Consider the following 21,443-nt stretch of genomic DNA (forward strand, 5'->3'; position numbering starts at 1 on the left):
ATTTCTTATTCCCAGGAACTTTGATACCACTATTACAATATCCAAAATCAATAACTTATAAAGTACAGTGTACTATGGAAACATATGTTATACGGGATGAAAACAAGCGTCTTATTGTGTGTCCAATTGTTGTAGAAGTTCAGAATTAGATAAATCAAATTTGAATTTACATTAATGCAGATTGTTTATTAATCTTTTGAAAACTAAAACTACAATAGATCAGTGTTCATTGTACATTTCTCATAAAGATGTAATAATGGTTTTGATACATCTATATAAAAAGCTAGAACCATGTATATCGATTTTGCAACCTTTTCGCGTGGTGACTATTTTAGCGATTCTTCAATCACCACAAAATTCACAACGATTTCCACCACGCAAAAACTGTGTTCAAAGTCATTGGCCCCATGACCCTAGCTTTCGAAAACATCAAAATGTCTATCTTTGAATATTGTGTGTATTTGATAGCTATTTTGTTTCAATCTAAACGACTGAATAAAATGAAAGTAGTACTCACCTGTAAAAGACTAGATAAAGGAAAGTAGACAGCTACTCGCTTGTAAAAGACTAGATAAAATTAAAGTAGACTGTTACTCACCTGTAAAAGACTAGATAAAATGAAAGTAGACAGCTACTCACCTGTAAAAGACTAGATAAAAGGAAAGTAGACAGCTACTCATCTGTAATCCCGGTCAGGGCATCCTGTAAAAGGAATTATGAACTAAATGATGTACACAAATTACAGGCATTAGGTTTTGGAAATAATGAATATTTTAAATAATCAAACTCTCTTTGAAAGAATATACCTGTTTCCAATAAAACAGAAGATTGTGTTCATTCAGGGTATGATAATTAGCCAGTCTATGTAATGGACATGTAATTTCTCCCTTCCCGTGGATGTCTTTCTCTTCCACAAAGCAGTCATTGTGTTCACGAAACACCTCCTGTTTTGAACACTGGTATCCTACAGTGTACCTGGTCTCCTTGTGAAAGTTACCAGTTACACCATTCAGTAATCTTTCAATATTTTCACGGATTTCGAGTGTGGCGTCTTTCGCAATTGGACCATTGCTGGGTTGAAAAACCTGAAGCTGAATTGCATGTTTATTCACAGCCAGCGCCACAGTATGCTGTTTATAGACAAAACACGCCAAGTTTCTAAATAAACAAAGTTCATTGTCTTTCAGAAGTTCCCATTCTCCATTTGATTTTGTCAAACAAGCAACAATAAGACGGAAATAAAAGAAGTATGGCAAAAGGGGAAATCTGAAGACCAATACTGATGTTTGACTTTGAATGGATTGCAAATCATTCTCTTGTTTGATACCAATGGTCCGTTTGTTCATACATGGGATATAGTAAGCGTCATGACCAACAGATATAAGGCCAAGACCTTCCATATATTGCAACAAGCGTAATTTGTCACGGGAGTTAATTGTAAAGCGCCTGCTGCTCCAAATATTGCTCAAAAGTCTGTCTTGTATGTGACCGTTTTCGTTGAAGGCACACCACCCCTGGTTGTTATCGACGATACCAATGGCATGGTTTGGATCGGTTATTATGTTCTTAAAGGAATCAACGAACCATTGGATGTCAATGATGACAGTATCGGCAAGAGAACTCTCGTCAAAGTGTAGTATAACGCCTATCTCGTGGTAGAATTTCAGGATATCGCGGATTTCTGTAGATCTCTCGTCGTCTTTACTAAAATATTTTTCTGACAATATTTCAAGCGGGATCATTTTTCTTTCCTGTCTTTTAAGTTCTTTAAGTACAAGTTCAGAGAGTGCCCAGTCCCTAGGAATGGTTTCCTTCCATCGATCTTGTTTAGCAATGTCAACAATGCACTTCTCTAGGTCAGAAAGTGTGTCTTGGAAAGATGAACCATCCGATTTAAAGCCAAGAACGAAACATCGTTCTCTGTGTAAATGTGTCTTCAGATGCTCGTCGAACTGAAGATGTTTCAGTATACTGTTGTAGAGCGTGTTGGAGTTCTAAAACAAAATATGTAAAGTGAATGGGAAATCATCCATACATGTTTATTACAATACTTATACTTCACGGAATACAGTATAAAACTGTACAAAATTCCCGAGAAGTCTAACGTGCAAAAGATTGATTATATATCAAATGGCGACTTTTCGTGAAATAGTGGAATCTGTACCGAAATATTTCAACTACTGACTATATAGTATTACAGTTGTAAACAGAATGTGCATTAAACATCGTTCGGGAAGTTGTATTATCTGATTGCCTGATTTCATTTATTAAACATTCTACTTTTATAATACTGCAATTCTGATTACTATCATATTCCAGAATATATGATTCAAAATTTAAAATGTTATTACGAACTGGCGTATAGCAATCCACCCGTAATTTATAAACGAATGCACAAATGCATTTGCGAAATTGACGTTCTTTGGCTTAGCGCTCATTTTGTGTTTCAAAACGTAACAAACCAGTTTCTTATTTATAAATTAAATGAATCATTTGTACATGTAGTCATTGCATATATTTGAGAATTCAATACACCAACGAATTCCTATGAATTCTTATACACTGACGGGATGAATTGTTTTGGTTAGTTTGAGGGAATAAAAAAAGTCACCTGTTCTACAGCTTGGTCTAGATGAGTTCCAACTATGATGACTGGGGCGTTATTTTCACTGTAGGTGTGTATTGACTTCAACCAAAACAAAAGGTACTCTGTAGAAAAACGAAGGGTTAAATGTAATCTAATAATAGTAGTCCGTAATATATCAAATGTTGTCTAGCCAAGGACTTGCTTTTCTGTTACATTGATAGTTTAGTAATACATTACTGTAGAGTAACGCGAATACCATCATCATACGTTGTATATAAAACACAAAATAATAATAACAATAATAACTAGTGATCCTAATTGTTCGCGAACAATTAGAGGGCTTTCCACCTACCATGATTTAAAAAAAAGAATTTAAGAATATTTAAGATGATGCAAGAAACTCAAAAAGACCTTGAAAATGGAAGAAAAATCACAATGACCTTGACCTCTGATCTTGGCCTCATTTTGAAGGTCAAAAATCATCGGTCTTCATGTAAGTGATCCCATGTCTCTATCCATATTAACGTAAAAGCTATCAGCTTAAGAAATGTTATTCAAGTCATTCAGGGGCAATAACTATGCTTAGGGGTTTTCGGTTCCTTTCGGTTAGCTTCTCGGTGTTAAAAATACTATAAAAGACCTTGAAAATGAAAAAAAAATGATGATCTTGACCTTTGATTTGACCTTATGTTGAAGGTCAAAGGTCATCGGTCTTAATGCAAGTGGTCCCATGTCTCTATCTTTATTAATATAATAGTTAGAGTTAGATAATTATATTGGAGAATTTCAAGGGCAATAACTATGCTTAAGGGTTTTCATATCCCTTTCATTAATTTTTCTATGCAAGAGGGTTTTATTGTGAATTCATTAGCGAAGGTTTCGTGTCTCTATGACTTTCCGTTAAGTAGGAGTAGCGATAACAAGGTTTTCAACGCGATTCTCCGAAATTCACAGAAGAGTCAAAGTTCAAAGTTATAATGCATACTATCTGAACCAATCAAGAAGTCAATGCTTACCCATATAATATTTCAATGCTATCTTAAGCAGGAAAAAGAGTATAAAAGTGTTATTTTTTCCTCTTTTCTGATGACCTTGGCCTAATTGTCAAGATCAAAGGTCAACGATCCTATTCCAGTTTATCCCATGTCTCTACGACAAACGGTTCTCAAGTTTGACATGTTTTACGAATAAATCGCAAAACATAAAGAGGCATTAACTCCCTTTAAGGGACACCGAATCCCTTCATTTGAAAATCTTCGATTCTACTAATTACCCTCTATGCTTTAGCAAAGGTTTTATCCTCCTATCATTTACGGTTAAAAAGTAGTAGCGATAACAATTATTTCTGCGAAAGGTCCAATAACTCCGTAAGGGGTCAAAGTTCAATTACGCAGGGTGAATTGTATTCATTTATCAAAAAGTACTAAATGATGGACTATAAAGTTTTTCGATAAGTCTTAAGACGAATTTTTTTTGACGGCAGGAAAATGATAATAAACAGAACAATATCAATAGGACTTTCCACAGAAAGGTGGAAAGCCCTAATAATGCTTTACAAAATACTATTTTTCCCCGGGGCCTTCGGACAACACAAACGATATCTACGTAGTGATATGCACATTAAAAAATAAACATATAGCGATAATTATATACAATGTACAGTAAAGCATGGAGGTCAATATGGAGGTCAATATTCATGGTAAAGAATATTTACATGTAGATAAGGGAACAAGATGTCGGCTTGTAAGATTTTTCGATTACCGCCCCTGATCTGGAAGACTAAAAGGAATTAAGTTCTATGAGGATCGAACAACACCCAAAATACCACTTTAGAAATTGCACAAGTAATTAACTGCAAATGAAACATCTGTTATATTAAAAGCGAAAATTATCCGATATATAATGCGCCTACCTCTATTTCAATTTGAAGTGTAGGTTTGCTGAGGTAGAATTCGGTTGCTTTTATAAGTCTGATATTTTGTGGAGAACATTATCTGGTCAGGGCGGCATTGCATCTGATCGGTTTGGAGGTGGCTGTGTTATTATGTACTTTGTTGACTGCAATGGCCGTTAAAATCCTCATGCAGTCAACAAGGGAAGTTTATCCATTCAAAGTACTGCTAAGCCATGTAATAGTGTGTATGTGTAGCATAAGCGCAGCAGCAGAACTTCGTGTGCCAGTAAGGCAATGCCAGATGAAATGTTTCTTTTCATTTCATTCGTCAAATTAGTGCAGCATCGCCAAGGATACCCTGCAATATTGACCTTTCACCATATGAGAACATTTTAGACGTGTTTACTGTTTTCGATTTTGAATTCTTTGAAGGATTTATTAGATTGATCATTGTTAGCTTCACCTTTTCAAATCCATCAGAATTGCTAAGCAGGGCTACGAGAAAAATAGTGTGTACCCATTCTCAAATATGGAAATATTGTGAACATGAACATGCTCGACAATGTTAAGAAATATCTTGATAACTAATAATATGTCATGAGCATTGCGAAGATTAATTTTCAAATTTATCAAATTTTCGGTGCATCTTTTCAGTAGGATATCATATGACTCTACGGTTAAAAATAATGGACTTGATGGAAATAAAATAATTTCTTGTGCATAACATCTCATGTGCACATATATAGCGATTCATCTACCTCTAAAATAACTATCTGCTCAAATTACTACGTCTTGCCATTTCAATACTATAAATATATTTCCTCAGCTTATGTCTGGATTGATACGTAGACATATTGCTGATGATTTTTGTTATCTGTCCTCATTTATCGTCCTCAGTAATCATACCAGAATTTACACCTCAAGTCTAGATTGTAAACATTTCTCATACCTGACACTAAGCGTAATTTTCAAAACGTTTTGAATGATAGCGATGTATTTTAGACTTTTTTTCTGGGGAATCACCTTGTCTACTTTTGTTCATAAATCATAGAATCTGATGTTTACCATAGTTCTTGATCAATTGTATGCAACCGAATTCCCACTTTCGTAACGTACACAGTGTAAAAATACATGCATCAGTACTAGTCTGAGATTGAACACTTGATAGTGTTATGAAGTTTGTCAAACTAAACAAGAATTGGATTGCCACTGTCTCGTCACACGTATTATTGTAAATGCTCTTGGGATTTTCATTGTCAGTGTCGTATATAGCCTGTTAATACGTATTATTGTAAATGCTCTTGAGATCTCCATGTTTGATTTTAGTATCACAGATGGCATGTTTACATAATCATTATGGAATTTGGGACGGAAAATGTCGAATTCTGTATACTGTGAATTACACGATATTCCAAATTTCAAACAATCCAGAACATCGGTCTACTTGAGACACTGTCACCCGTCATTGGTCACATTTGTATATCTACATTACATCCTGGAAACATTGTCACTCGTCATTGGTCACATTTGTATATCTACATTACATCCTGGAAACACTGTCACTCGTCATTGGTCACTTTTGTATATCTACATTACATCCTGGAAACACTGTCACTCGTCATTGGTCACTTTTGTATATCTACACTACATCTTGGAGACACTGTCACCCTTCATTGGTCAACTTTGAACCGATGAACAGACCTACATTTCTCTGTCGAGGCATTATTTCCTGTGCATGCTCGTGATAGTACTGAAGTCCTTCCATAAGCACATCGTTATCGTGCACACGCATATATAACTACTAATATTCAGCAACAATGTGTCAGCATCTGTACTGACCTCTGGAAGTGTTATTATAAACCTAGCAGGGAGATGATTGAATCATTAACAGGGCTGATTTTACAACAAAACAAAACTAAATACACTTTTCAAGGTATTTTACCACAAGTGTAATTTTTTTTTCTGAATTTGCCAGATATTCTTGAATATCCATATTTACACCTTAATCATATTTATGCCGTTTAATTATATTTTGTTCATTGACTGTGCATGCATGTTGTGTTTCTTTTGAGGGTTAATATACAATACATCATGGTAAGATGGCATGGTGTATTAATAGTTTTCTAAAGTAAACAATCTAGAAAATGCATTACGAAGCATACCAAACAAATGTACACTGTTTGATATATGGATACAAAATATCACATAGACAACATGATTATACAATAATATTGACTATCTATACAGGTTTGTGTTTACTGACAACACTTCAAAATATCCATAAAAAGTATGTACACCATAGATGGATGCCTTAAAGCACGTAATTAGCTGGCACGTTGTAACTAAAACATTTACTATTATGTCATCGCCGCATACAAAATATTTCTCGTTTTATTGTTTTAATGTGATTAAAGAAAAATTGAACAGTTGAACAGCTCTTGATTGCTTCGAGTATTTAACTCACTTACCCCCGTATGTCCAGCCAGTAAACATGGTACCTTCCTGCATACATAGTAACGGGTCAACTTCCTCATCAAATGCTTTAGACATGTCTATGACAAGAAGATAGAAGGCTCTTCTGTTGAGGTAGATCTGATGACACACATAATAGGCACATCGTCCACCAAAGTCCAAAACACTCAAGAGTTGCTTTCCCTCTTTATCTGTGTTAGCTGGTAGATCTAATAGAAGAATGATAAGGCTTATGTTTAGAGCAGTATTAAGACAACCACATATCAATGCATTGATTCCCCCACTGATGAATTATTTCTCCATATTCAAATAACGTAATACTGCAGTATAAGTATGCATTTTTCTTTGGTGTTTTACTTTCAGTTCGAGAATAGAATGTTTGTACAGGCTTCATTTTCCTTACAACGTTTGGGAAAACCCCAAAATAAGAATATATACTGAGTGACTTTAAAATAGCAACACTTGAAAATATTTTATCTTCTTTATTATTTATTTAACTTGAAGCATTTCATATTTCTGGTGAATAATCTTTCATGGATGATTCTTTATATCCATCAATTTAGAACGTCCGTGCTATTCTCTGAGAGGCTACACATGAGGACAAAGGTAGTAACGGGTGGGAAATATTTTGGTTTGGTTTACTAATACCGGGTATGTGTACCATTATACATAGACTAATTCAGAGTCAACATTTTACTCCCCCAAAAATGATGTACACGAGGGTATATCCTGTAAAAACCTAAATACCCTTGTGAGGGTCCATTCTATCCTTGAACATTGATTTGAAGAAACTTGAATTTACACTACATGTTGAGTTTTGCTATGACTATTCGTGTCATGGCTGCTCTTGACAAAAAGATTTTGAATTCATTTTTCTCTATCTATATAACGTCTTTCCTCTAATGTAGACACAACCTTCGAGAATTGCCCAAACTTGAATATGCAATGCCTAAGGATGCTACCATATAAATATGATTAATTCTGGCCCTGTTGTTCTTTTGAAGAAGATTTTTGAACATTTCCATATATTAGGTATGGCATATATCCCATTACCAATTCTTCTCGATGTTAATGGTTATCTAATGAAAGGTGAAAAGTGATCAATCTCATAACTCCTATAAGCAAAACAAAATAGAAAGTTGGGCAAACACGGACCCCTGGATACACCAAAGGTGAGATCAGTTGCCTAGGCGGAGTGAGCATCCCATGTAGGTCTCACGCGCCGTGAACCTTATATCTTGATCAGGTAAACGGAGTTATCCGTAGTCAAAATTAGTGTGCCAAGAACGGCCTAACAATCGGCACCCCGGTTGCTAATTCAACACCACAAAACCGTGACTTTCGTGATCAGTTTCTTCAATATATTGTGATTTTACTGTATCTTGTTTCTCGGGTCGTAGTTGTGTATTGCATGAGCAACCAGAATTACCTTAAGTGTGGTGTATCACATGAATCATCCCTATGTACTACTAATTATTCTTTATATAATTAGGACACTATGATCTTATCAATAATGTATGTTGCTATGCTTCACAAGCATTATGACAGTATAAATACTTTACCGTATACTTCCAATGTTGATATGAAAGGTGAAGATAACGAACATTGATCAATCTCATAACTCCTATAAGCAATACAAAATAGATAGTTGGGCAAACATGCACCCCTGGACACACCAGAGGAGGGATCAGGTGCCTAGGAGGAGTAAGCATCCCCTGTCGACAGGTCACACCCGCCCTGAAGTGTTTTATTTGTTTTATATCAAAATGATTCGTAGCTGTTCTAATTTTCTCAAACTATGTCCTGTTATTCTAAGATCAAATATCGAAGTTGTATACAACGACTAAAGCGTATTTTCAGAGAAGTTCATTATTTCAACAACAGACGACTGTCAATCGCAACGGGTGGTGTGAGTTATTCAGATTAGCTAGAAAGTTACATGCAATGAAAATAACAATAGGGCAGACCGACCTTTATCTTTAAATAATGACTCTTATTCAGATTAAGTCAATGATGATGAATATGATAATGGAGATTATCCATCAGTTATTAGACGTACTATTCCTAGTGATGCATACCTTTCTGGCAATGAATATATTTATGATGTATCTCCATTTATCCACTTCAACAACTTTCTTAGGTTACCAGTAAACTCAAGATTATTTTTTTTCAAACCACTGCTATCGTATTTAGTCAGCCAGTAACACAAGTATAATGTATATAGTATAGGTTTAAGTGAAGAGAAACCTTAAAGTACTCTTCAATTAATAATAGGGCCACAAACAATTTACACAGCTCAAGTCTAATTCGAAGTAGGGCTAATCATAAGTCAAACCATATCAGTGTCGTTTATCTTACGTTAGAAACCATGCTTCATTTCAGAGTTACACCTGATCTCTGACATTGATGAGAAATTATTCGTATTGGGTATTAAGTACAACGAATATTTCATCAATACGCCAGTTTCGAGATTAGAGCTCTCCTGTGTAGGAGGTGCATTTAGTGGAACTTTGAATGCTTAGGTGGACAGAGTGGTACCACAGTCAGTGTGAAAGACGATAAAAGGTATAAAAACCGACTTCTTATTAAATACTTGTTGTAGGAAACGTAAAATACTGTCAAAAGAAATGTTTTACTAAAGTGGAAACATAAATACAATGTTGTATTTCCAAGCAATGTCCTGAATATGATAGCTAAGAGCAACACAATAACGTGATATAATAAGAATTCTAAGTATTTAATTACTTCTTGAATACTTATCATTTACTTAGTTTGTGTATCAGTCGAAATTGGGTGATAAAACTGCGTATGATAAACTTACTGTGCAGATTCACTTATGTAGTGATGAATATCTGTCCCACTCCCGCGTGTAAACAAGTTGTTTTGCACCTTACTAAGTACGAGAGTTCTCCAAAGGGAAATAACTCGGACGTATCTCGAAACCGGCGTATTTTGACACACATTTATATGTCGTGTATATCTAGAATGTTTGTCCTGGATTTGAATCAGGAACCCCCCGTAGACCGTGCGGATACCCCGCCAGAAAACACAGACTTCCTATATACTCCGACAAAGAAGCCTAGTACGTCAGGTAAAATTACAAGATCATCGTCCAACAAATGCAACTTGATAGTTCAGAATACTGTTACAGTAACATAAGACATACTCGTATATGAAATATTTCACCTGAAGACTGCACTTGTGCATAACGTGTCACGATTCATTAATAACTAATTCAATGATGCAACAACCAGTGCAATGTTGTTAGGTATACGGCATCTTATCTATTGATTTTACCTTTTAAACAATTAGATTCAGGAGTAATCTCAAAGATGTATTCGTGTACTTCTAATCCTACTGTAGACTGAACCTTTTGCAGTTCATCCAGACTTCGTTTCTGTAGACGTTTAAGCAGAGTAGATTTCCCAGCCCCTGCGCATCCAACTATCATTGCGCGAGCTCTGTGTATTGTTCGAGTTCCTTTCTTAAAACAATCTGCGTATCTGCATCTCTGAGCATAGTCCCAGGCAAGGATTCCCTGAGGTATTTTTACTGATGAAAACATATAGAAACATCACAGCTGTACAAAATCAGTGAAGTGCAAAAAGTAAACTACATTAAGATTGTACAATGGGAACACTATCACATGTATCACTTCTTCAAAGTAACGTTATACCATAACCTTGACCACGTATTGTTCACCCAAAGTATAACAATTTAGTAGGCATCCTTCTAACAGAAATGACACCCAAAACTAAGCTATAAAGTGACCTGCTAACAAAGCGGTCAAACTACGAAATGACTGTCATCCTGCTCAACGAATATTGGATGTGAATGCTAAATATGTACCTTTGAAATATACATCAATGTGAAAGTGAAAAAACTGTAACTCATTCGTAGGATGAGGAAACTACTTCATATAGTTTGTCAATTCAACCTATTTAACTTCTCACATTACTTTCTCAGGGGGCAGATAACAAGGTAAATATATCTTTTTCACAAGATTAAATGTTATATATATAGTATGCTACTTTTTCTTAAGGAAAGACTTTTGAATCACTTACACATTTTGGACACTGTTTTTCTGATCTTAAGATATCTATAAGCACAGTCACTGTCAATTTTCTCCTGCAACATGACGTGTTTTATGACGTCTATTCCCAGTCTCCTGATAAACAACTCCTGCATCCTCTCCGGTAAGTACATACATCGCTCTTTTTTCTTTGGATAATACCACCAGGTACGGACATACTCCAACAGCGAGTCCACAGACGACAGATTGAGGTAGTTTTTATAATCATCGTCAGTTTTCAGACAGTTGCGAACAAAAAAGCTCATTACAAGATGGCGGACGTCATCGGATACGAACATCACGTTGTTTATCACGTCCGATTGCAGTACTTTGTCCTTTATCAAAGTCCCAATACGATAATGATCGTCCACAGAATCGCCCTGCAACATTGGAAATGCCTTTCTTATTTCTTCCAAGTGACTCTTCCATTGTATGTTTAAGCTCAGTTTGTATCCAGGGGACATCACGATAGCGACGGGAATGCTCCATTTTTTCGGGGAAACGTTAAAAAGTAGCGGATCTGCAATATCAGTGTGAAGATAAATAAATTACATGTGATCATTACATTTACGGAACATGAAGATGCAATCTTTTCTGCCCTTAATCTTTTGAAACTTGGAATCATAGCCATACATGTAGAGTACAAACTGATTTTTGTCCATATCTATGCATTTATTGATGTTAAGTATGCCGAAATGGTGTTCATGGAAAGCATATATATATTCCATTATTAATCAATGTTTGTGCACTTGTTAACCTGTTACGTAAAACTTGCATATCAATGAAACATGCAATGTTAATTTTCTGAAATATAATTTACCTTTCGCTATGGGTGATTTATGTTCGATCATAAACGATCCAATAAGACTGTTTAGAATACATGTATTTGATATATCTTGTTCCGCCACAGCTGTCTTAAGAAAACCGCACAGACGTACTCTTGTATCGTGATCTTCATCAAATACGCTATGTGGGATATCCGCGTCCACTGTAAAGAAAAGCAGGGAAACTGTGAAATTTATTCATAAAAAAAGAAATATATATCAGTATTACTAACAATATTGGTAGAAATGGTTTGAACATACAATGTAGTACAACTGTTGAAAAGTGGGTACCAATGAAGACTGTTAAAGAAATGAACAAGGCTCATTTAAATATATTCATAACAAGCACATACAGGGGATCACACATGATTTCACTAATTTCCTGTTCATCTATCTATCTATCTATCTATCTATCTATCTATCTATCTATATATATATATATATATATATAATTCAGATGAATATTTCACAATGTGAAATCTTCAACTGATTTTTTTTCTATATTTAGCCTATACCACAGACTTATTAGAATATCAAAGGACTTATTTTATTCATATATATATATATATATATATATATATATATATATATATATATATTGAAAATCAGAATGACACATTCCATAAAAAACAATCATTTACTGCTAGCGCATGGAATGTGTCATTCTGATTTTCAATATTTATTTACAACTGTGTCGAATCAACTTCTAATATATATATATATATATATATATATATATATATATATATGGAGAGAGAGAGAGAGAGAGAGAGAGAGAGAGAGAGAGAGAGAGAGAGAGAGAGAGAATATGTATATATAATGGATATTAAAGATACTATTTATAGATATCGAGTTATTATTTTAGATAGTATAATATTCTATGAAAATACTTTTGAATCACAATAAACTTACATGTTTCAGAAACTGTTTCTCTCATTTCCGTGGACCTGTCTTTATCCTCACTGTCATTTTTCTCATCCACCATGACGTGTCGTATTGCGTCTACCCCCAGTCTCCTGATAAACAACTCCTCCATACTCTCCGGTAAGTGCAAACAACGCTCTTCATCTGCATTATACCACCAGGTACGGACATACTCCAATAAGGAGTCCACAGACGACAGATTGAGGTATCTTACATAGTCCCATTCAGTTTTGAGACAACTCCTGACAAAGAAGCTCATTACAGTATGACGGACATCATCAGATACAAATACCACGTTGTTTGTCTCGTCTACTTCCAGTACTTTGTCCTTCTCTATTAACTCGTCAACAAGAAGATCATCTTCCTTAGCATCCTTGTCTTGTAACATTGGAAATGCTTCTCTTGTTTCTTTCACGTCACTTTTCCATTGTTTGCTTAAGTTCAGTTTGTAGCCAGCTGACATCAAGAGAGCCACGAGGATACCCAATTTCGTCATAGAAATGTTGTTGACGTCTAGTGGATCTGTAGTATTAATGTGATGGTATTTAAATTTAAAATTGTACTCAAGGGATGAAATTACTTGGTGTGCTTACTGTGCCCTTTTGATCTTTGCAATATAGAATATCTGTCATACAAGTAAAATATTAATTAATAAATCTCATTTATATTGATGATTTTATTTACGCTAACCATGACAAATATGTGCTCATGTAAAATATTCAACTACCAACTTCAACATTTTAGTTGACCTATTTATCTATTCTTACGAGGCAGAATTTACTCAAACGCTTCTACATGAGAAGAAATAATGTCTGTGGTCTTCAACTCGACAATTACGTAGATACACCGAGACGTTTTATCTATCAACAATAATCCTTTTCATCGATATATCCCAGTGAACTCGAAATAAAACACACTAAAGTCTTCAACACCCGCTTCATACTTAAATATTCTATTGAATATATATTGATTCCTTAGTAGAAAATTTCAGCTGGATGTTTTCTAATATTTTTTAAAAACATGTATAATGACTCTGATTAGTCCTTATTACATCTAACGCTATTGTTAACTGGATAGATACTTCTATTCTGTAAAATTTTCAAGACAAGAAGAAGTCGCAAGTATACATATACACTGTATTATGTGTAAATATGCATTAAAGACGCTTTGCAACGAAAGGGGCATAAACCCTGTGTGTTCATTCCTTTCTCTACCCATAGATGTCCTACTCACTAACACCTGTGTCAATCCAGAAGGTTTTTATAAAAGGCTTTATAAACTCTTGTCACAAACATTTAACTTAGCTTATAAGTAATTGATGGTGCAGAATTTTAAGACAAGAGGCTCATGGGCCACATCGCTCACATGAGCAGCAGTTCCTAGCAATAAACAAGCTTGAGCAAAACTATCATTATATAAGCATCTTGCTTCATAAAAACGCTTTTCACAAATAATGACTAAAATTTATCAATTACCAAACTTAATTGAATTTGACTACAAACCAAGATGTACCGAATACATTTTGATGCAACTTTAATAAGATATTATGGTAAGTTCACTGAACCTACAATGAGTTAGATATTGAAATATAGGGATAAACGTTTTTTGCTTTATGCTGCTCTTAATTATAGAGAAACATATACTGATTTTGACTACCGACACTTTCGTTTACCTGGTCGATATATGGGGCTTACGGCGGGTGTGGCCGCCGGGTCGACGGGGATGCTTACTCCCCCTGGGCACCCGGTCCCACGTCTGGTGTGGCTAGGGGTCCGTAGTTGCCCAACTCTCTATTTTGTAATGCTTATAGGAGCTATGAGATTGAGTTATAAGATTGATCACTATTCGTTATCTTCACCTTTCATATTCATCCAGGAATCCCGATGATCAACGAATGTCTTATACAATGAAATGTAGAAACAACACAAACATTTCATTGCAACGAACTGCTTTTGATTACATAAACAAGAGGCTCATGGGCCACATCGCTCACCTGAGTCACCTTGGTCCATATCTGAAGACTTTCCACATGTATTTGCATGTAAAACCTTAGTCCCTATTGTGGCCCAAACCTACCCCTGGGGCATGATTTCTACAAACCTGAATCTTTACTCTGTCGGAAAGCATTCATGTAAATGTCAACGTCTTTTGTCCAATGGTTCTTGAGAAGACGATTTTTGAAGATTTTTCCTATATATTTGTATGTAAAACTTTCATCCCCTATTGTGACCCCAACCTACCCCTGTGGTCCATACTTTGAACAAACTTAAATCTGCACTACAAGTATGTCAAGAAGCTTTCATAAAAATCTCAGCTCTTCCAGATCATTGGTTCTTGAGAAGAAGATTTTTCCTATATATTTCTATGTAAAATTTTGATCCCCTATTGTGGTCCCAACCTAACCCCGGGTGACAAGATTTGAACAAACTTGAATCAGCACTGTGTCAGAAAGCTTTCATGTAAATCTCAGCTCTTCTGGCTCATTGGTTCTTGAGCAGAATATTTTTAAAGATTTCCCCTATATATTTGTATGCAAAACTTTGATCCCCAACTGTGGCCCCACCCGACCCCCGGGACCATAATTTGAACAATTTAAATCTGTACTACCTGTATGTTAGGAAGCTTTCATGTAAATATCAGCTTTTCTGGCTCAGTGGTTCTTGAGAAGATTTTTTTTTAAAAGTCGTATAGTATTGTATGTAAAACTTTGATCCCCTATTGTGGCTCCATCCAACAATACACCCCCCCCCCCCGAAGCCATGATTTGAACAAACCTGAATCTGAACTATGTCAGAAAGCTTTCATGTAAATCTCAGCTTTTCTGGTCCATTGGTTCTTGAGATGAATATTTTTAAATGATTCCACCCTATTTTTGCATTTTTGTTATTATCTCCCCTTTGAAAGAGACATGGCCCTTCACTTGACCAAACTTGAAAGCCCATCACCCAAGGGTGCATTGTGGCATGTTTGGTTGAAATTGACCCAGCGGTTCTTGAGAAGAAGTCGAAAATATGAAAAGTGTATTCTGACAGACAACGGATACACCTTGATCAGAAAGGGATATGGCCGTTCATATTAACAAACTTGAAAGCCCTTCACCAAAGGGTGCTTTTGGCTAAGTTTCGTTGAAATTGATCAAGTGGTTCTGGAGAAGAAGTCGAAATTGTAAAAAGTTTACAAACGGACAGACAGACAGACGAAGGACAACAGGCGATCAGAAAAGCTCACTTGAGCTTTCAGCTCAGGTGAGCTAAAAACTTCATATGTGATTGATCACTGTTCGTTATCTTCACTTTGCATATGTTCATCCAGGAGATATAATGGAATGTTAATTTTTTTGAAATTGAAATTACCTTTTGATACCTGTGAATCTTCATCGATCATGAACGATCCAATAAGACTGTTATAAATCAATGTATTTGAGACATCTTTGTCCTGTATTACTGTCTTTACAAAATTGCACAATTGCCTCTTTGTATCATGGTGTATGTTGAATACAGAAGGTGGGACACCCACTGTAACGAAATGCAGGAAAAATGTGTTATATCTCAAATAGAAAAAAAATATGCACGGTCACTGGCATTACTGGTCGGAATAGTTCAAATATGATACAGTACAAGAGATCAAGAGTACCTGTAAACAAACCGCTTAACATAACAACAAACACGGAGTTTCTTCAAAAGGAAATATACATAAGAAGCATGAACCAAGTCACACTATTCAGTCCTCTTCTTTTCTATCACTTTCACCTTCTTGGATTTAAAGCACTGAAAACAGCTCACAAGTGATAGACAATTGAATTGATTTTTATTACAAGTTTAACCTTTGCATAGAGACAAGACATGTATTGATTAGAATTCCCAACAAAACCCTAGCTTCAGTGAGTTGCACACAAAATAGGTGAATATATGTACTCCCGAGTCCTACTTCTAATGGTCTAATCTTGTCCCAGATGAAGCCTATTTTTAGTGTAGTCCTTTATTCACGATAGTTGTCTTAAAGTGAGATTTTCCCAGTCATTTACTTTAAATGTTAGCCTTGCTAAATAGGTGAACATGTACTCTGGTGGTATGACCTTGTCCCGGATGAAATCTGTTTTCAGTGTGGTCTTCCGTTAACTAGAATCATTTTAATGTGGGATTTGCTTAAAAGACTTGCCCTTTGATGATTTCCTATGTTATTGAAGGACACACCCTACTTGTCATTTCTTCTATAAAATCAGTCTTATCAACCTTTCATCGAAACATAAATAACGCGGAAGGATTCAGCATTATTGTAGTTTTATTTACACAATAAAATGCTTTCTTTGTTGTTTCATCAGGTGATGAAGGTAGCTAGCATTTTAGAAGAAATGCATAACCCACGTAAGCGGGTTATGTAAGTTTTTTCTGCAATGATTCTACCTTCATCGCCCGATGAAGCAACAAAGAAATACATTTTATTGTTTATATTTTTGTGCATTATTCTAAAATAAAACTAGATTTAAGTGCTAAAATGTAATATGGTTGACCTATTCGTTACGTTAAAGAACCAAAAATAATACCGTACGGTTTCTTCACGGATCACTGGATATGGGCGGAGCTCATCTATGGTCATTGTTATTTACCTGGAATTTATCTGGCCAAGAGATCAGGGTGTTGTGTATACTTTTTATGTACACAGGAAGGGTTTCAGGGTCATATGCAGTCTTCCTGTAGTCATAGTGTTTGTATAATGGTTGTATCCCTATGGCTAGATGACATAGAGTCTACACCACCCACTCTTTCTCTCCTTTACTCTCAGTCATTGGCTCAATGAATAATTTCTTTTATAAATATAGAGGTATCATAAATTGATAGTATACATTATTTAAATAAGTTACAAGTTTTAGAAATTAATGGGCAAATTATTGTTTGATTTCTGATTGTTTAATTTATAATACATGTATATAGAGGGGGAAATTACAATTATATTAAAATTGCGTTGTTCAGGAGTCTTTTTAAAAACAATTGAATTACAAAAAAAAAAATAGTAGTTGTGGACAGGTTAATGCTATCAAAACTCTAGAATACAGGGCTTCCTCAAGATCTAAAGAATGTCTGTAGGTACTGGCTGTTGTTGTTATCAAAACACATATCTAGGGGTAGCTCTAGCTGCAGATGTCACTCCACCTGATATATAAATGTTTGATTGACAGACGGCTAACAATTTGGGGGTGTTAACATAAAGTTGGGTCTTTAAACGGAACAGTCAATACACATTTTGACCTTGTTGACGCTCCATATTTGGTAATGATTACGCAGACAGGTGGTGCTAAAAAGGTCGGAGCGAACTAGTTTGCATCAAACATACATTCATTATCGCAGATGAAAGCAATGTCAATTTTAATAGAAATATAAGAGAAAAGATTCAGTTAATGTAAACATTCTTAGATTTGTACTAAATACCTATTCCATTTGATATATTACATGGGTTTTACCACTCTCATTTAAAGTCAACATTTTGTAATTTTTTTGGTCACTACAATGATCATATTTGCAAATATAAAAAGTTATTTGCGTCAAATGATATCCGTTTGGTGAGGAAGCAATCCCTATCTATATTTTATGGCGTAGGTTTGATAATGGAATGGCCGGAGTTGGGCTCGAACTCACGACCTGCCGACCAGAGATTAAGATGTCTTAGAGTTGAGTTGTTAGTTTGTCATCTCTGTCTTTCTCAAATTAAACACAATAAATGAATATAATCCATTATCAAAATTGATTGCTCGATCAGTCAACATGAACAAGGAAAGATCACTCATGCTACAGTCAACATGAACAAGGAAAGATCACTTCGACGGGCGTAAAAAAAAAAATCATATGCTCATCACCAATTATTTTTACCATTCCAGACATTTAATGAAGAAAAATATCATTTTCCAAATAATACACCAGGGATGTGTATTGAACTTTGTGGGTAAAGACAGATCCGTCCTAGGGGAGACTGTCATTGATTACCAGTCTAAAGGTAATTCAAATATAATCATGCAGTGAATATTTTCCTTGTTGGGTTTCATACCTGGACCTCAAATGTCATTCATCTCTTTATGAATCGACAGGGGATGTTTACTCTTCCTAGGCACCCAATCCCACCCTTTGGTATACCCAGGGTTCTGTGATTTCCCAAATCCCTATTTTGTATTGCTTATTGGAGTTATGACATTATTCACTGATTGTAAACTTCAACTTTGATCGGTACTTTAATTACTTTACCATGTCCTGGGTATCGTATAATATAGTTTAGTATTCGGTATCCAAAAAGAATATCCTTGTTCATATGTATCTATTGCTTCTATTTTCTACTTGATTATATTCTAAGAGGTCATGCTGTTTCACTTTCCCTTTATCTTAAACCGTATTTGATAGGCTTTTGAGTTTTAGACGTACCCTGACATATGGAAGGTCCATATGGGAATTTAAAATTTTCAATATAATTTCGTTTTAAAAAATATTTAAGTAATGCTAGTCCATAAATCAGAACGAATATGAAAATGATTTTTTTTTTTTGCATCAGCAATATGTATGTCAATTAAATAGATAAAATTAACAGCATAATAAGATGTGGCGTCCAATGGATTATTAACTAGAGATTGATTTATGAAAAACAAATGTCTCCCCAGCTCCCCAAATTGGAAGTGCTCCAAATGAAAACTCCCCTGTACTGCGTGTTATGGAGGTGAAAGCATGAGCAGGAACAAAGACATTATGAACTTCCATAAGCCACACAGGAGAAATGTTCACACACTACTTTACACCCTCCAACCTTCAGATCCACTATAACTATAAGGAAAACAATTGGATCCTCCTGTCCCTACAATATGCACATTTGCAAGTGGCATTAAAGTATTGTACAAAATTTCAAGTATATCGGATAAACCATATAGCAGGAGAAGCGTTCACAAGGTATTTATACACCCTCCATCCCTCTTAGATCCCCCTATAACTTTTAGAAAAATAATTGGGTCCTCTAGTCCCGACATTATGCACATTTACAAATGGAAATGAAGCATTGTACAAGGTTTCAAGTCTATTCGATAAGCCATATAGGAGGAGAAGCGTTCCCAGGATTTTGTGACAGATGGACGGATAGACAAACGGACGGACGGAAAGTACAAATACAATATGTCTCCCCCTGAAAGAGGGGATACATAATAATGATAAACATTTAGAATCTAATTGAAGCAAAAATGAAGGTAAACTTACAAATTCTAGACACTGTTACTCTTATTCTTTCGATTGTTTCATCAGCATCCAAGTCACGTGTATATTCCACCATGATCAGTTGTATGGCGTCAATGCCCAGTCTCCTAATAAACAACTCCTCCATACCCCATGGTACGTGCAGGCATCGCTCATCTTCATATTCGTACTCCGATATACGGACATACTCCATCAATGAATCTACAGACGACAGATTGATGTAGTTTTCATAGTCCTCGTCAGTATTCAGACAATCTAGAACAAAGTAACCCATCACCTGATGGCGGACATCATCCGATGCAAACCCCACAGTCCCGCTACTACCATCTCCATTCATTATCAATAGTTTGTCGCCGTGCACTAGATCTTTAATCAAGTCATTGGCTTCGGTTGTGCTCATATCATGGTTGGAATCCCTCAACGAAGAAAATGTTCCTTGAATTTCCCCCAGTCTCTCCTCCCATAAGGCATTTACACTAATGATATAGTTCTTGGACATCAAAATGGAAACTAGTATGCTCCATTTTTTGTTGTCGGATACCAATTCTGCAAATCCTAATATACGTACACAGTATATATGAATATAAAAGTGAGACCGCAAACAGATTTTGATATATATACATATATAGAGTATAAGTAAGATATAAGAATTAACCAGTGTCATTTTGATTTAATTGTCCATAAATTCACTAATTGACTATTAAAGTTGACGTTGTGATACTGAAAAATCCGATCATTTACCACTGACCTGTCATAAGATCTTCTTGGATTGTGTATGCTGATACAAATCGTAAAGCTTCCCCGTATGAAATTCCATCTGCCCACGCTATAGGGTCTAGGTTCTTCACCCTACACCATTCTTGTACAAAATCCCGGAAACCCTCACCTACAAAGGTCTGATGGAACATTTTGTGACCACCTATGTAACATAAAGACAACAACATATAGTAAGTTACTAGACATAATGTTGATGAAAAGTTCCATCTTTATACGATCATTTTATCATATATAGAGCACATTCTGAAACACAAGTGAATTTAAATTACTTGAAAGTTCCAAAAACATCATCAAAACGACCGAAAGTCGAGCGAAATCCGGAAATTAAAGGTCCGACCTTTATAGCAACTGGATGGTATATTCATAACTTCCTAGGGTTATTTTGACAGACTTCCCTCCATAATTCCCAGGTAATTACCTTGATTTCAACAACACTGAGCTCAGTCTTGCGTAGACAAAACTATTTTTCAAAGTTCATTTATTCGTTATATTTATATGCTAACATAGACGTATCGTACAATTCTCACTGCAATATCGAATAAAATAGTTTTCAAATGGTATATACTATAACAAAATAAGAGGTCCATGGGCCACATCATTCACCTGAGTCACCTTGGCCCATATTTAAAGATTTCCCCTATATATTTGCATGTAATACTTTGATACCCCATTG

General features: G+C 35.4%; 1 protein-coding gene across 3 annotated transcripts in view; it reads right to left on the bottom strand.

Annotated features, from left to right (window-relative positions):
• LOC125675587 (uncharacterized) overlaps window positions 1-21,443 on the bottom strand; it is a 39,389-nt gene that overhangs the window by 1,696 nt on the left and 16,250 nt on the right. The window contains exons 5-16 of one of the 3 annotated variants that reach the window (XR_008801298.1): window positions 20,742-20,912; window positions 19,997-20,548; window positions 16,127-16,288; window positions 12,762-13,295; window positions 11,846-12,013; window positions 11,018-11,545; window positions 10,251-10,505; window positions 6,950-7,162; window positions 2,612-2,709; window positions 807-1,994; window positions 640-702; window positions 518-567 (exon numbers count right to left, since the gene is read on the bottom strand). Coding sequence is in view for 2 of the 3 variants with exons in the window: in XM_056159133.1 (XP_056015108.1) it covers window positions 673-702; window positions 807-1,994; window positions 2,612-2,709; window positions 6,950-7,162; window positions 10,251-10,505; window positions 11,018-11,545; window positions 11,846-12,013; window positions 12,762-13,295; window positions 16,127-16,288; window positions 19,997-20,548; window positions 20,742-20,912 (3,899 nt within the window). In the remaining variant the exon portion in view is untranslated. The remainder of the gene's footprint in view (window positions 1-517; window positions 568-639; window positions 703-806; window positions 1,995-2,611; window positions 2,710-6,949; window positions 7,163-10,250; window positions 10,506-11,017; window positions 11,546-11,845; window positions 12,014-12,761; window positions 13,296-16,126; window positions 16,289-19,996; window positions 20,549-20,741; window positions 20,913-21,443) is intronic. The other 2 variants (XM_048913335.2, XM_056159133.1) reach the window with 2 other exon arrangements.

This window comes from Ostrea edulis, chromosome 3, assembly GCF_947568905.1.
Source record: "Ostrea edulis chromosome 3, xbOstEdul1.1, whole genome shotgun sequence".
NCBI classification, from domain to species: domain Eukaryota; kingdom Metazoa; phylum Mollusca; class Bivalvia; order Ostreida; family Ostreidae; genus Ostrea; species Ostrea edulis.